The 16,075-nt window shown below is 37.6% G+C and overlaps 1 protein-coding gene across 5 annotated transcripts in view; it reads left to right on the top strand.

Moving 5' to 3' along the window:
• Window positions 1-16,075, top strand: part of PRKD1 (protein kinase D1) — a 154,819-nt gene that overhangs the window by 122,072 nt on the left and 16,672 nt on the right. For all 5 annotated transcript variants that reach the window (XR_008234484.1, XM_052782525.1, XM_052782526.1 and 2 more), the window contains 9 exons: window positions 777-854; window positions 4,372-4,576; window positions 7,070-7,193; window positions 8,000-8,077; window positions 9,031-9,310; window positions 11,646-11,698; window positions 13,097-13,169; window positions 14,145-14,251; window positions 14,707-14,868. Coding sequence is in view for 4 of the 5 variants with exons in the window: in XM_052782525.1 (XP_052638485.1) it covers window positions 777-854; window positions 4,372-4,576; window positions 7,070-7,193; window positions 8,000-8,077; window positions 9,031-9,310; window positions 11,646-11,698; window positions 13,097-13,169; window positions 14,145-14,251; window positions 14,707-14,868 (1,160 nt within the window). In the remaining variant the exon portion in view is untranslated. The remainder of the gene's footprint in view (window positions 1-776; window positions 855-4,371; window positions 4,577-7,069; window positions 7,194-7,999; window positions 8,078-9,030; window positions 9,311-11,645; window positions 11,699-13,096; window positions 13,170-14,144; window positions 14,252-14,706; window positions 14,869-16,075) is intronic.

The raw sequence follows: 16,075 nt of genomic DNA, 5'->3' as shown, positions 1-16,075 counted from the left end.
ACTGCTGTACCTCAGTTGGTTTTTGGATCAATCTGAAGTTAAATAATTACAAGGATATAGACGTCCTTAGTATATTTCTTCCTTCCTGACTCTTTGCTTTTCCAGGTGCGTTAATAAGTTACAGCTCTTACTTTAAGTAAAATGTGTTCATAAGCCAAAAGAAAACAGTTAAAATGACATCTAATAAAGTGCTACTTACACATATGAAAAAATTAAAGGTAGAGTGAAATAAAATTAGCTGGGAAATAAGGAAGGTATTGAAGGACCCCTCCACTGAAAGCTGTCTAGAAGTTGCTTTGCAACGCAAAGAACAAATATTTTCTCAATTACAGTTGCTGGCTAGGGTTCTGCTGCTTCAGTTTTCAGTCTTCAGCATTTGATTTGTAGTCAGTCATTCGAGCTGCAGTGGATATACTGCAGCCAGATCAGCTTCTTTCAGTGGAAAAGCAGCTCTGGCTTTGCAGCCAAGGACTCGGGTCTCCCGACCGCTCCTCTAGAAGAGGCGAGCACACGCTTCAGCTGCAGCTAGTGCCTCCACCCAACCACCCCCGGTAACGCTTCCTTCCCCCTCAGGGAAGCACACTTCTAGCATCTTCATCCCGTCCCTTCCGCTGGCAGGTGACGTGCAGCCAGGCTCAGGAACGCTCTCTGGACACGTTAACTTTGTATGAGTGAGATGGTAGGGCTTGACATTTATAGGCTGGATAGCAGGAAAAGCTATAATTGTGTCACACAAAAAGAGAAATAATTTTACTCTATCCCATTCTCCTTAACAGACTGTAGGTTCAACTGTCACAAACGCTGTGCTCCTAAAGTGCCAAATAACTGCCTGGGGGAAGTTGCCATTAATGGAGGTAAGTTGCCTTAACAATTGTTTCCGTCATTGTTTAAACCATCAGTTAAATAAAAAAGAAATGGAAAACTGTGACGTGTACAAAGACATGTTTTTCCATTGCTTGGGAGTGGCCTTTCCTCCACAATATTGCTGTTCTATGTCAAAGATGAAGTGTGGGAGGAACCCAGCGAGTGGCTCATACACCATCAGCTTGAAGCGTGTGTCTTCCAAATAGGTGGCACTGACAGGCAGGCTCAGCTGTGCCATAGGGGTGCTGTCAGCAGCAGAATGGCTGGGTCATCATGGCCTGTTGAATGCAGAATGCCAGAGTAAAGCAAAAAGCCACATGCATGAGAAGTTGGCATTCACCTGTCAGATACAAGCACAAGATTGCTTTTTAATCTGGGGAAAAAAAGTGTTTGTTTTAGGATAATCTTCCTGAGAAGGAAAAGCATACCTGGAAGAACTGGGAAGGCCCTCCAGCAAAAAATGCCACTGCTTACTGTTGGCATAAAACTAATTGTATCAGTTGCCAGAAATAAAGGCTTGAATATCTGCTGATTTTCCCATACATGTGCTTTCAGTTTTGTGTCAAGTATAGGAATGTATGGGTAGGCTTGGCAGACGGTACTGGAGACAAAAAGGGTGGTTGTAGATGAGTTGTTGATTGCCTTGAAAATATCGCTTTTCTGTGTGATAAGGGAATGAGAAGTGTGGTGAAGTGTTCAGTTTCTAATGCATATTACCATGTTAAGTTGTCAGCCTAAACTGCTTCTGAGGTTAATAAAGTATTGCCTTATTAGGCATCCTTTTTTCAAACTTTATCGGTGATCTACTTTATTGAAGAGATATCAAGAATTTCCAAAATTAGGAATGTTAACTAATATTTTTCGTAGTATTTCTCATAGTAGTGTGACTGTATTACTACAAAGGTTTTCTGTTTAATGGCAATTAGCGTAGGCAAAAGTATTTCAGATGCTGAGTATCCAACTTGAAACATGATAAGGTGCATGATTTTCTGGAAGGCTGATGTTGCACTTACTGCATGTCCTCTCTGATGCACCTCAAGCCAGACTCTTGGAGTCACTTTTTTTTTTTTTTTTTTTAATCTTTATACCATTTATACCTCACTTAACCCTTAACCATCCCCTAACATAACTATTTCTTCAGGAGTGCAAGTAACAATGCTTATGGAAGTTTATGGCTTGATTTTCAAATCAGAGAGCTAAACATACACCATGATATGTTAATTCCATTGATAGTGGTAATCCCTGTGATTTACAGTCAGAGGAAGTAACTAAATCCGCTCATAAACGATAAAATTTTTCCTGCATAGGTGCAGTTTTAGAGAGGAGTGCAAAACGGGATTGATCAAAATTGCTAAGAGGAGAGAGGAAGGCAAGCCTTGTTTCTGGACAGCTGGACTAAAAGAACAAAATTTACATTTGTTTCTGAATCACACCTTGAAGTTCCCTCTTTCCATCTGAGGCAGCTAGCTGTATTTCATCCCTCCAACACACCCTCTGTGCCCCCTCCCCGCCTTTGCTCCACAAGCAACACGCTACTTTTGTTGACTTGCCTCCTACACGTGAATCTGATGCTGGGCTCGTGGGAAGTGATGGTTTGTCTGAGGAAGAGCTGAGTGAGGAAAGCTTGTGCAAAGCCACTTGGGGTGAGAACACGTACTCCAAGCTTACTCCAAGTGTACTGCTTGAAGCTCTCCATCTTAAAATTTATAGAATTTGGTTTTTCCCCACCAAATAATATCCATAGTATGGTATCCATAGCATCAAAGTAGAACTCTTAATTGTGTCCCCTAAATGACTGATATGGAGTCCTTAGGATTATCAAAGGCAATTTCATTCTGGTATCTCCTTTCTATTTTTACAGTAATTTGGTTCACTTTATTTTCAAACTTAATAAATAAAATACAGTATCTGTCACTCTGTCCATCTGCTGTGTGATACATCTTCCCCAAAATAGTAAGTAAAGGAAGAGCTGAAGCAATAAAATTCCAAGCATGGTCTCATTAATAAACACAATATATACTAAATGTAGGAGGTTATTTTTAACTGATTGTGGGTTTATTAAAAATAGATATTAGAAAAGTGTTGTAGGAATAGCAAAGAGAGAGCCTTGCACTGTAAAGTGTCATTCATGACTGGATGACTGTTTCTGCTAGAGATGAAGTATAATGTGTCTCTTAATCACACATCAGTAGCTTATATCCAAATATTTTAAGACTACTGTACGTGGAAAGAAACTTTTCAGCTGTGCACTTCCAATTTGAGTGAAATGCCATCAATTTAAAACATTTTGCTGTCAGCCAGTTCAGCGTGCTTTTTCTTTTGGGGCATCATCTACATTGACTGTCAGGAACCTTCCTCCACACAATTAGGCAAAAGTTTCTTGGTGAGAATATTTGGTGTCTTCCATGTGATTTTAACCTTATTTCAAATTTCTGAAACACTGTAAACATCCCAGAAAAACTAATGCTGTCTTTACTAACAGGACTGATGATTTTGACATGTTAGATCACAGCCTGTATAGCAGCAGATTGAGTTTCAACAAAATGCCCCCCGTTTTTTGTTTTTGTTTTGGGGGGTTTTTTGTGGGTGGGGCAAGGGGGAAGAGTTGGTTTGTTTGGTTTTGTAATGTAAGTCCTTAGGTAAATAAGTTTAAATTTTTCTCTTCCTTTCTGTCTTCCAGATAAATCCATTCACAAGCAGCAATACAATAAAAAGTTATTTCTTACTTTGATCTTGTTTAGGCGTATCTAATCTTGAAATTGGAAAGTTTAACATAATTTAAATATAAGCTGGAAGATATTATTAATAATATGCCATAGTCAAATAAGTTAAATCCTAAGTCTTTGTATTTTTTCTATGCTATCTCACATAAGACTTTTTGATATTTATTTAATATTTATTTTCTAAAGGCAGGAGCATTATTTCAATAGCATGGATTACTGTGCAGTCTTCACAGAGAACACTGCTGCAAAGGAAATACCTTTTTTTCGAAAAAATATAGTTCACATTATAAGTAATTGTCTTGGGAGTTATTTCAGTAGTTCATCATCATGTCATCATCATATTACAAAATTCCTAGTTTTGAAATTACTGTTCTTCTAGCCTCAGTTTGCAGCTGTAGCCTGCCAACAGCCATCAGGCCAGAACACAATGTTCAAGCTGTATAGAAAATCTGCCAGAAGATCTCAGAAGTAAAGCTCATGAGTATAGAATGTTTGATAGAAGTCCATGGATAAGAAATTCTGCTTTGACTTTGGCATTTTTTTTTAATAGAAACTTGTATTTCTGAAAATATTTTGGTTTGATGCACTTCCAGTTTTCTGTAATGATTTTCTAAATGACTGGTTAAAAACCACACTTCACCTGCAAAGAGTACTGAGTTGAGATAGACCCAAGCAATGGAGTTCCAAAGAGAACCTGAGTTTTTCTGAAGCTCAAAATGTGTCAGGATGTTGCGATTGGAGTATTGTATGTTTTCAGATAATAACTTCAGAAATGATATTCCAGATCTTCTTAGTCCTGGGGCTGAGTCAGATGTGGTCATGGAAGAAGGGAGTGACGACAATGACAGTGAAAGAAACAGCGGTTTTATAGATGACATGGAAGAATCTATAGCTCATGATTCTGAGATGTCAATGACAGGATGCCATAGTGACAATGGAGAAATGCAAGATGCTGATCCGGATCAGGATGAGTCTAACAGGATGATCAGGTGAGCTGGGGAGTGAGTGTACTTTCCATCTTCTTTTGTATTTATTTTGAAGTATCATCTCTAGGGTTCAAGGGGCAATATACATGGACATTGTTCTCACTGAGAATGGAGAGAGCTAGTGACATGTGGTGGTTCTGAAATTGCAGTGAGATTGCTTCACTGAATATATGCATTAGGAATTTAAGAGAAGCTTAAAAATTATTGTTAAGTTGAATTAGCAGCTGAAAACTGATGCACCTGTTTGTTACAGGTCTGTTCTCTTATTATGTTGTGAAACTATTTGTGCATGAGCAATAGAGAACAATTTTTTCTTTTTTTTTTTTTTTTACTTATTTATTTTGACAAGCATTTTTTCCCTGACTAATAGTGCAATGCTTGGTCATTGAAATGAACAAAAATAAAAATAAAAAAACCTGTCTAAGTGGCTATGATATAATCGGCTCTAATTGTTGCATTTTTAGATGCCTTTAGAAAGAAGGAAAGTTTGACAAACGTGAAGTAGTAGTTTGAAGCAAGTTACATAATAGATTAGTGGTTTGAAATGACTAATCAGAAGGGAAAATAGGAATTGAGTTGTGTAACTTACCTCAGAAGTGTCTGAAGAGAAGAAAACATTATTCACTTACTGGAACTGTACAGAGTAGTAGGGAAGAAAGTAGGCATTATTCATTGTCAGGGAACCTAAAATGAATTAAGATCCTTTTAGTTGTAATTTCCTTGATGCAAGGGCTCTGTACCTTGAAGAACTATAGAATATTTTTCTTTCTCAGGTCTCAGTTTGACCTGCAGTTTCCTCTTTTATTTTGCTTACTAGGAGCCTTTCTCCGTAACACGTTTCCCTTAGGTCTCTGTTAGTAACGTATACCTGTTGCACTAATAGCAAGCAATCCATTTCAACAATATGCAGTTTTACCTTCCGCAGCAGTGAACTGTTTTTCCTACTGGCGTATTCATCTGCATAGACACTGTATATAGACACCTTGTATCATTGGAATATAAGCCTGCGCTTATATCACAAAATCAGTGTCATATAACATTTCGAATGTCCAAGTTGTATTAAATGGACAGCACTGCAGGTTTTCAAAATGTAAATATCCAATTATAACTAATAAAACATTGATAACCAAGGTACATGTTTTACTTACTTGAGGGCCATCCCTGTATTTCCAGTACTACTTTCCTCCAGTTATTTCTAAGAGTAGTCTCCATATTCATGAATTATTTTTAAGTGATCTATAAAAGGCAAATAAAAAAGGAAACCTCTTGTCAGTACAGACAAGAATAGTTAAATAGGAACTGCAGCTCATTTGATCATTTTTAGGCAAAAAAGAGATGTTAACTGTATGTTACAGTCTTATTGAAACTTTAAAACAGCGCATCGTTTGCATTTTGATTGGAAACTGCCAATTCGTAAAATGTTTCTTATTTCCAGGATGCATTACAGTGAAGCAGGGCCATCTGCAGACATCCGCAGTCAAAATAACTGTGGAAACTTAAGATACTATTCTTTTCCTGGGCAGTTTCTGCCCTTTTTTTGTTGGAGTTTTTGCACTAATAGCTTTGCCAGCAGGACAAAGAGCTCTCTGCACTGTGTTTTCACATACGATGCAGCATCTCCACTTAAAGTTCTGCCAGAAATAGCTAAGCATTTCAGTTTAGGATTGAAGCAGGTTGTGAGTCCATATTCCAATATGCAGAATCTGCTTTAGGAATGGTTAACTCTAACAGCAAGGAAAGTGGGAAGATGGGCTTGGTTGCTTCTTACACCTCTCCAACTAGATATTCCAGACTTTATCTGATGGTGCTATCAGGCATACTGTCAAGTTCCCATGCCTTCCCGACTTACTGTGCGTCAGCTGAGTCGTGGGAAGTTTCAGTGTGCATACATGAGAGTGCAAGGTAATGAGAGTGCAAGGCAATGGGACTTCACTTTAGGTCTTTAGGAACCTTTCTCTTAGAGGTTCCAGCAAATTCTCTGCTGTGCTCTGCCAGGGTACATGCAGCTAGGCAGCTGGCACATTTTCTACTCCACAAACCGTCATCACTCCGCTGTGTGTTTGAAAGCAAGAAAGATCACAGGACAGTAATCTGATGGACAATGTTTACTTAGGTTATGGGAGATTCAAGATCTAGTACTGGTCTGAATCATGAATAGCACAGGCTTGAGCTATGGCTCCCACACCCTAGCTGAGGCCCTAGTCATTTACCCATCTTAGCTCATCTTTAGGAATATTTGGGGGGGGGGGGGGGGGGGAGCGCGTTCAGAAGGTCTCTGACATTCTCCTGGTGTAGCATTACAATTTCTTTTCTTTGTAATCTCAAGATAACTCGGAATGACAAAACAAAATAGGGTCCGGTCCAGGTCTGATAGTGACGATAAATATAAATGTGGATATTGGATATATACATATATATTTTCGGATTTAAAAGATTTTTTTTCTTTTTGTCCAAAGTTACCTTCTTTTTAAAAGCCTTTATTGATTTATTCTTAAGCCCTTCAACCAGCAACAATATTCCATTAATGAGAGTGGTACAATCTGTGAAGCACACAAAAAGGAGAAGTAGCACAGTAATGAAGGAGGGTTGGATGGTTCACTATACAAGCAAGGACACACTGGTAAGAAATGTTAAAAAATACCGGTCTTACTGTACATACTATATGATAGTACAGAATCAAATCCTAACAATACTTTGATAATTTACAGTCATTCATGTAAGGCATTTTTTTGCAGTATTTGTGATTCCTGAAGTCCTTACACTTGTCATAACTGAGGACTGGCACTGCTTGTAAGAAACAGGAGACAGTTAAAACACAAAAAAATCTGAATACGTCAGTTGCATTATGATAGGCAGCCAAATATGAAGACATTCTGAAGGAAGTAAAAAATAATGTTAACACCTTAGGGGTTCTGGAAAGTAGCTTTGCCTTCCAGCTGCAGTCTCCTAGCTATCTTACTGCAAGGTGAATTGAGACTTTTGTAAAATAGATTTAGCATAGAAAAAAGTTATTTTCATTCCAACCTGCTAAAACAGGAATAAAGACTTCACTATGTGGCCTTCTGAAGTGAGCTGAGGTGTTATAACTGATACAAAAAGAAAGTTTAATTATTTTAGCAGCATACCTGTAACAAATTGTGCTGAAAGTAATGCCGACATCAAAGTGACATTTTAAATCTTTAAAACTTGGACAATTTGAACGGAGGTAGGTTATTACCGAAGCATCAGAGGGTGGCCCTATAAATCCTAAACTCAAATATAAAGTCCTCATAAAAATCTTGTAACAGCAAAAGAATCTTTATCATTCACAATTCATCTCTTCAAACTTAAGCAAAACATTTTGGAAGTGATGCTTTTGAGAAATGAACATTTCATTAATTTACTTGGAAAATGCTAGAAAGATTTTTCCCTTGTTTTTCATTGCAGAGGAAACGACATTACTGGAGACTGGACAGCAAATGCATTACACTTTTTCAAAATGATACTGGAAGCAAATATTACAAAGTAAGGAATATTTTTCAGCCTCTCTCTTTACCAGCAGAATATAATGGCTAAATTGCTGAATTAATAGTTACTTACTAAAAGTACACTAGTATTATAACTTTGATCTATGTTTGTTTTAATTATTTAAGCTGCATATGTGTGTTTTGCCTTTCACAAAGGCAGATCAGAAAATTGTCAGCTAACAAGGACCTGTAAAATACATGTTGTGGAAATGGAAGGTTTTTATACAGGGGCAATTCAGTACCAGTGACAAATTCTGCCAAGAAACTCATCTGACATTCTTTCATTCATAATGCAAATTCTTTCCAAACAATTAGGTATAGTATGTATTATTTTAATTCTGTCCTTTGGACATTATGTTGTGATTTTGATTGTAAAAGATTGTTTTAATGCTTATATCCTTTTACCTGAGGCAGTTAAGCTCCTCAGGTATTACTGCAATAAGTTTTAATAATGGAAAGTATATTTTTCATACGGCTTCCTCTCATGAAATATATCAGTGAAACATGCCCTAATTGTTATTCAGGATGAAACAACCAAGTTTACACCTATGTAAACGGTGGATTTGGAATCTTAATGCTGAATGATTTATTCTGCAAATAATTGATTGCAAATAATTTTTATTAAATAAGGAGTCAACAGGGTTTAATTTTCTAGTGGAGTTCTGTTGATATAAGGATGGTCCTGCTCTTTTCTGATGGCCCCTCACTGCTCTCTTTGATAAGTTTAATTAAATAATTAAAGTTCTACTTGGTCTTGGAAAGAAACATTTAGTATTTTACTATCAACAGTCCTCTGTGTCATGGAGTTTCAGGTTACAAGAACCTTTTTGTTTGTACAAGAAGCATCTGGTTAAAAGCAACAGCTAATATCATAAATCAGTTAAAGTTCATGCTTTAGTTTCATATGTTGATAATCTTTATATAGAAAGTAAAACATTTTTTTCATTTTAGGAAATCCCATTGTCTGAAATTTTGTCTCTGGAACCTGCAAAAATTTTCACTTTGCTGCCCCAAGGAGCCAATCCTCATTGTTTTGAAATAAGCACAGCAAATATAGTCTATTATGTTGGAGAAAACATAGAAAACCTCTCAAGTGTTCCACTGAATAACAGTGTTATCACCAGTGGTATTGGCATTGATGTGGCACGAATGTGGGAGATGGCCATACAGCATGCCCTGATGCCCGTCATCCCTAAAGGGGCATCAACTGGGTCAGGACCCAGCCTGCACAGTAAGTTTATTCATTTCCTCTATTTCAGATAAGTAGAGTCATATCACAAATGACATTGCTCAATCTTCTGCACATGTTGAAAGAAAGTATTGCACAGCTAGTAAAGGCTATTCTGTCGTGGCTTGTCACCTGTCTGCATATTATTTTAAACACTACAGTTTCTCATCCATGTGTTTCCAGTTTATAATAGGATATCTGTATTAATATACAAGATGCAGATTTGTTAGTGAGCAAATAGTTGTTACATTAGTAAGGCATCTTATCCACATTTCTGTTGCTGACATGAGTAATAGCCTTCTTCTGCAGAGGCATGAAGTTTTCTGAGCTCCAGTTGGGAATTGATAGATTTTTTCCCATCATGACTGTAATTTATGTTTCTAGCTATCTGCAGAAGCAGCTCTTCACTCTTCAGGTCACTGCAGCGTAGATGATATGCTCCCTTTCATCACATTTGGCTGTACAACTGCCACAAACATTGTCTCATGCTGAGATGAAATGAGCTCAAGTGTGAAGCACAGCTGTTCTAAGCACAACAAGGCATGGATGTTACCCAGGACCAAAAGGACTGAATATTGTCTTTGCCTCCAATTTACATACCTTTGGGTAGTTCTCTAACAAAGATGACAGCTTATGTAAACCAAACATAAAACTCGTTTAAATCTAGCCCAGGTACTGATAACAAAGTAGCACAGAGCAAACAATTCCCCACTGCTAGGCATGTGCTGCTGTGCTTCCTCTGCTATGTGTACTCAGCCTAGTCAGTGTAAAGCAAATTTGGGTATGTCTACACAATTTGGATTAGACCTTTTGTTGCAATATACACCCGCTTTAGCACTTGACATCTGGATGCTATTAATGCAGCGCAAAATGCTAATGAGACCGCAAGCCCTTCGGAAACCAAGTAATACAACAGGCTGTGGCATTACATCTCCAGGCACAACAGCTCCCATATCAGATTAGATCAGCTCTGTCCTTTGCTTTCTTGACTGGGTTCCTGCATAAAATAGTGTCAAATTCTGGGTGTCATTTCAATCAGGCTAGTTGCCTAGTGCCCCTGGTTTGAACCCAGCGTAGCTAAACAAATCACCTAAAATGCTGGACTGGGAATGACAGCTGTCTTCTCTCCCTCTTGCGAAGTTTGAAAATTTTCTTTACAAGTTAATAGTTATCTTTGGGGTTTTTGTGTGAAAATTAAGGTTGTCTGAGACCTTTAGAACAAATTCCTGTGGGGAGTGAGAATGATAGCAACCTTCTGTCTTCTGCTCAAAGTGTAAGACTTGTCCATGTCTTTCTCCATATTTTTTTTCATGTAAACACAAAGCAGTACATACATTTGAAAACAAATTGGCAATGATAAAAAGCCTCTATGTAACTGAAACATTCCATTCCAAAACCAGTCTATTCCTAAGGAAAGGATGAGGGAATAAGCCATATGGGGCAGAAGTTACTCATGCTACCTACTGCACCTGGGAGAGGTGCTGATGACTAGTAGTGAGTGTCTTCAGTGTGTAATACAGGCTTTGTAATAGAGGACACTTGTTTTGACGAGGCTGAAATCCATACTAAGAAAATGAAGTCAGCATGAACAGGATTCTAGCCAGAGGTAGGAGACAGAAGCAGCAGTGCTCCAAAGAACCATTCTTTCCTCCCCAAAATGACGTCTTTTTGTAATACAGTGAGCAATAGGCATATTCTCATGTTTTATTGAACCCCTCGGTAGGTTTGTAGTTCAGAGTGCTTATGGCAACATCCTAAGCTCTGAATTTGTAGAGTTTGGATCTGATGTTTGTTGTATTAAAGCACGAGTGCAAGTTTTTGTTTCCGTTACGTGTTTTAATAATGTCTCTTAAGCCAGTTGAAATGTATATTACTTTTAACAGTATGCAGACCAATTTGAATGCATATTGGCCTTCATCTGAATAGCATCAAATACATTGTAGGTGACACTATAAATAAAAATTATTATTAAATCCACTAAAGAAAAAGTTTACCCTAGTTGCAGTTGTGTTACCTGCATGAGATACAAAGCCCCAAAATAGAATGGAAAAAAGCAATAATAAGCTTATAAATGGGAATTATGAGATTCCAGTATTAAAAAATGAATAATGAAATTTATAATTCTGTTCTTTTCCATACACTGCGAAACTGTTGTTCAAGTCACATATTTGTGGGCTGGTGTAATTTTATACTGGCTGGTGGATGAACAAGCTGACCTAATTGGTCCAATTTCTAGAGCCGTCAGTAGATACTGATGTAATGTAAATGTCATTTCCTATTACTACATGTTTGAACTAAAAGCACAGCAATGTAAAGTATATTTTACTTTCTTCCCCAGGGGATATATCCATCAGTATTTCTGTGTCAAACTGCCAAGTTCAAGAAAATGTGGTGAGTGTTCTTTGGATGCTGGTGTTAGACATGCTATTATTAAGCTTGCAAAGTCATTGATCTGCTTTGCAAAGAGGAATGTTAGAGGAGTTCCCATCAGCCATTTTTCACTTGCTTTGTAGAAATTAACAAACAATTAGCTTTCCTAACGTTTGAGAAAAGTCATCTTCATGGTACCTTTTCTTAAGACACAAGAGTTACATATAGGTAATTTCACTTAACACAGAATTTAACTATGGATCCCTGCAGGATGTTAATTACCAAAAGGACAAGCGAGCTGTAGAACTTATTAGTTCATGGAATTTGTCAGCTGAACTTCATAGAGCTAATCACAAGCCTTGATAAATATACTATTTCCTGTCATCACTGAGAGATCAGATATTCTCTGTTGTGCGAAGATGAAACTCTATCCGAAGGAAGAGTTACATATGTTGTTACACATACGTAAAGAATTCTGAGTTTCTTTTACACTAGGACTGTTAGACACAGGACATGCGGTCAAGGTAAACAGTCACACTGCTGGTTTTCTGTCTTGTGGGCGGAGGGAGTAAACAGGACTCCCTGCAGCCAAGTACAGCTTTGGGGCAGCGCTGGTATTTGCCAGAAAAAGGTTGCCTGCTAGGGATGTGTCCATTTGTTTCCTAAGAAATAGCAAGACAGCCTTTATTATCAACTCCTTGGCGTTCTTTTACTCTTAGTCATATATGCTGCTGGTTAAATATCAGGAAAATGAAACTGAGCTCCAAGATTTGAGGTTTGTTTGGGTCTCCCAAATGAATCTTTTAACAGCTTGTGCTTTAGCCTGTGTTTAGGCACTAAGAAGTAGTGAGACGTGAGACTGCCTCTCTGGCATGGATGGAACATTTTACATCTCTCAATGGACAAACACAAAATGCCAAAACCCAGAACTGCTGATACTCACAAAGCTTTCTGTAAACTAAGAAACTACTTGCATTTCCGTGGCTGACATGAGCTGACATAGGAACTTTCTCAAGAAAATTTTAAATTTGTAATGTCTTCCTCTTCATGAAACCCAGCAGTCATTCCTAGATCTGGGATCCTGGGACATCTGGGTAGAATGTTGCTTACAAGACCCTCCTTATTTCCATATGAACTTTTGTCTTCAAGTTTCACAAATTTTAAGTATAATACCATGTGCTGGGGGCTACTTGCCTGGAACATGGCAGTGGCTGAAACCTATCAAAGATTCAGCAGCTTTTACAGCAATTGCAGTTAACATGGCTTTTAAGAAAATCTGCGTGAATGTTTTTGGCAGATAATATATTTTGAAATGTACTATAGTAAATGTATGCTAATTCCCACTAGAAAAAAGCAAATGATATACAAATTTTGTTTCCATACCTCATGGCTTAATATTTGTTATGTTTATATAAACAGGATATTAGCACTGTATACCAGATCTTCCCAGATGAGGTGTTGGGATCAGGACAGTTTGGAATTGTTTATGGAGGTAAGACTTTGGCGTGTTGTACAATTATGCTTAAGATAGAAAATTTCTTGAATGACGGAAGTATTTGGACTCTGAAATGTTTTGTTCCAGAAATTAGCTGCCCATTGTTTTATGTAAGTAGTATTCTTTAAACAGTGAAACTGGTTTTTGTTGACAAAGTCTTTTTGTAATTTGAAGTTTTCTACCCGCAGTGGGTCGGTGTATATTAATAGCTTCATATTCTCTATAAGTTCTATTAAAGAAAGCCCTGAAGTGCAGAAAACTGTTCTTTTTGAGAACTATAATGGATGAAAAAAAAAATTTCTTCTTGCTGTTGTTTTTCTTGGTGTGATTTTGTGAGCTTTTTTCTTTGTTTTTCAGTAGTTTGTTAGAATTGTTTCTCTTTTTTATTTTTTCATCCATTTTTCCTCTCTTTTTCCTCCTTTTTTTCAGCAGTTTTTGGGGGTGTATTTAGGTACAGCTGTTTGGACAGTGTGAAGTGAGAACTAACAACAAATTTCTCACTGAAGAATCTCTGTGGCGCTCTGATAAACCTGGGACATGCACACACATGCTTAAGGGCAATCACCTATTTCATTATTTGCTAGGCTGGAGCTACTATCGAAGGACTAAGCCTACAACCTGCCAGTTGCAGAGAATACAGCTTAGGTATATGAACAAGCATATAGAGAGATATATATATGAGAAAGTTAACTTTGCATCTTTATTGTTGAAATGCAGAGCTGACTTTCTAGTATGTGTATGTTTCTTACATGTTTAAACAGCTTTGTCAGGTGATAATAAGAAAAATTCTCTTGTCAAAGGGTAGAAAGAAGGGAAATGACAGAAAACTTTTAATGACTTAGTGGTTTAATTTGCTGCAAACCTGCTCTGAGAATTACTTGGTTGTGGCCATTTGTACAACCCAGTGAAAGTGGAACACTGTTCAGAATTAATCATGTTAATTGATAGAGGCCTTTTGTTTTATTAATGCAGGAAAACATCGCAAAACAGGAAGAGATGTTGCCATTAAAATAATTGACAAACTAAGGTTTCCAACTAAACAGGAAAGTCAACTTCGTAATGAAGTTGCAATTTTACAGGTATTTTTCTATTCTTTTTTACTGTATTAACTCCATTTATACATTTCTATAAATACCAGATAATATGATAATTATTTTAATTTATAATCACTAGTATTTTTGCAAAAATAATAAAAAATACTAGTATTTTTGCTGCTTAATCTGCATAAACAGCCAAGACCAAATGTATTGGCAATGTCATGTTATGAATTACAATTTCTGCGGTTTTAAGCACCAGGCACGATAAGGAAAATGTATGTTTGTTAAACTAATTTGAAGTTCATCCATTCTCTTGTATTGTCCCTAGAAATTTCATGCCTGTTGCCTACAGTTTAGGCACACGGTTTAAATTATGAAATACTGAAACGTTTAGGGGAAATACTGAAACTGGTTTAGGGGGGTCTGAAGACTGGCTATGTAATGATAAAACCTACTGATTATGTTGGGAAATCTAGTGCTGTATTTATCTTTAATAGAATCTTCATCATCCTGGGGTTGTGAATCTGGAGTGTATGTTTGAGACGCCGGAAAGAGTGTTTGTTGTTATGGAAAAACTCCATGGAGACATGCTGGAGATGATCTTATCAAGTGAAAAGGGCAGATTGCCAGAGAGAATAACAAAGTTTTTAATTACTCAGGTAAGAAATTAATTATAGACCTAGAAGGAGTTTCGAGGTCAATTATTATCACTGTTTCTTACGTTTTGCTTTTGGCATAATTTACCTGCCTGATTTATGAAAGCCTGAAATGTAATATCAGGGATGGTAAGACAGCTTTGTGTACATTATCTGATAGGTAGGAAACCATGAAGAGGACCTAGAATTAGACACTTTTAGCTGTCTGGCTACTGGATGGAAGGGCTGTCAAACTACAGTTTCTCATATGCTTGAAGGATTAAGCACAAGAAAGGGATGCGAAGTACTAACAGCAAACTGTTGAAGACCTACACAAAGAAATTTAAGCCTCTTCAACAGCCCCATACCTAACCATTGCAGTTCGTCATAGGCACTTTTGTGCATATTTTCTGTGCTGAAATTGGATCTTGGCACTACCTCTGATTAAACGAGTCTGTTTTCCTGTATGAATTCTGTTAACAATGTGATCTGGGATTCTTCTTGTTCTTCCTGTTGTTATATTATCGTATTGATTCTTTGGCTGCCCATAACACTGGTTTAATTTTAGATACACTATTGAGTAGAGAGCCACCTCAGAGTCAGGGCAGCCTGTGTTTCGGCACTCAGGAAAAAGAAAGGAGCAGGAACAACAGTGTTACGGTGGAAGTTTATTATCTGGGTGTCATGGTTTAACCCAAGCCAGCAACTAGGCTCCATGCAGCTGCTCACTCACTTCCCCCCCCACCCAGTGGGATGGGGGAGAGAATCAGAGGAAAAAAGTAAAAAGTGGGTTGAGATACATAGTTTAGTAGGACAGAAAGGAAGAAAGTAATAATGATGATGATGATAAAGACGGTTTAACTGGACAGAAAGGAAGAAAATTATGATGATGATAATAATAACAACAATAATAAAATGACAATAATAATAATAAAAGGATTGGAATATACAAGTGATGCACAATGCAATTGCTCACCACCCGCTGACCAATGCCCAGTTTAGTCCCTGAGTGGTGATATCCCCCAGCCCCACTCACCCCAGTTTATATACTGGACATGACGTCACATGGTACGGAATACCCCGTTGGCCACTTTGGGTCAGCTGTCCTGGCTGTGTCCCCTCCCAACTTCTTGTGCCCCTCCAGCCTTCTTGCTGGCTGGGCATGAGAAGCTGAAAAATCCTTGACTTCAGACTAAACATTACTTAGCAACAACTGAAAACATCAGTGTGT

This window comes from Harpia harpyja, chromosome 3 (genome assembly GCF_026419915.1).
Source record: "Harpia harpyja isolate bHarHar1 chromosome 3, bHarHar1 primary haplotype, whole genome shotgun sequence".
NCBI lineage: Eukaryota > Metazoa > Chordata > Aves > Accipitriformes > Accipitridae > Harpia > Harpia harpyja.
The sequence above is the reverse complement of the archived record's forward strand: the minus strand, read 5'-3'. Positions and strand labels throughout refer to the sequence as shown.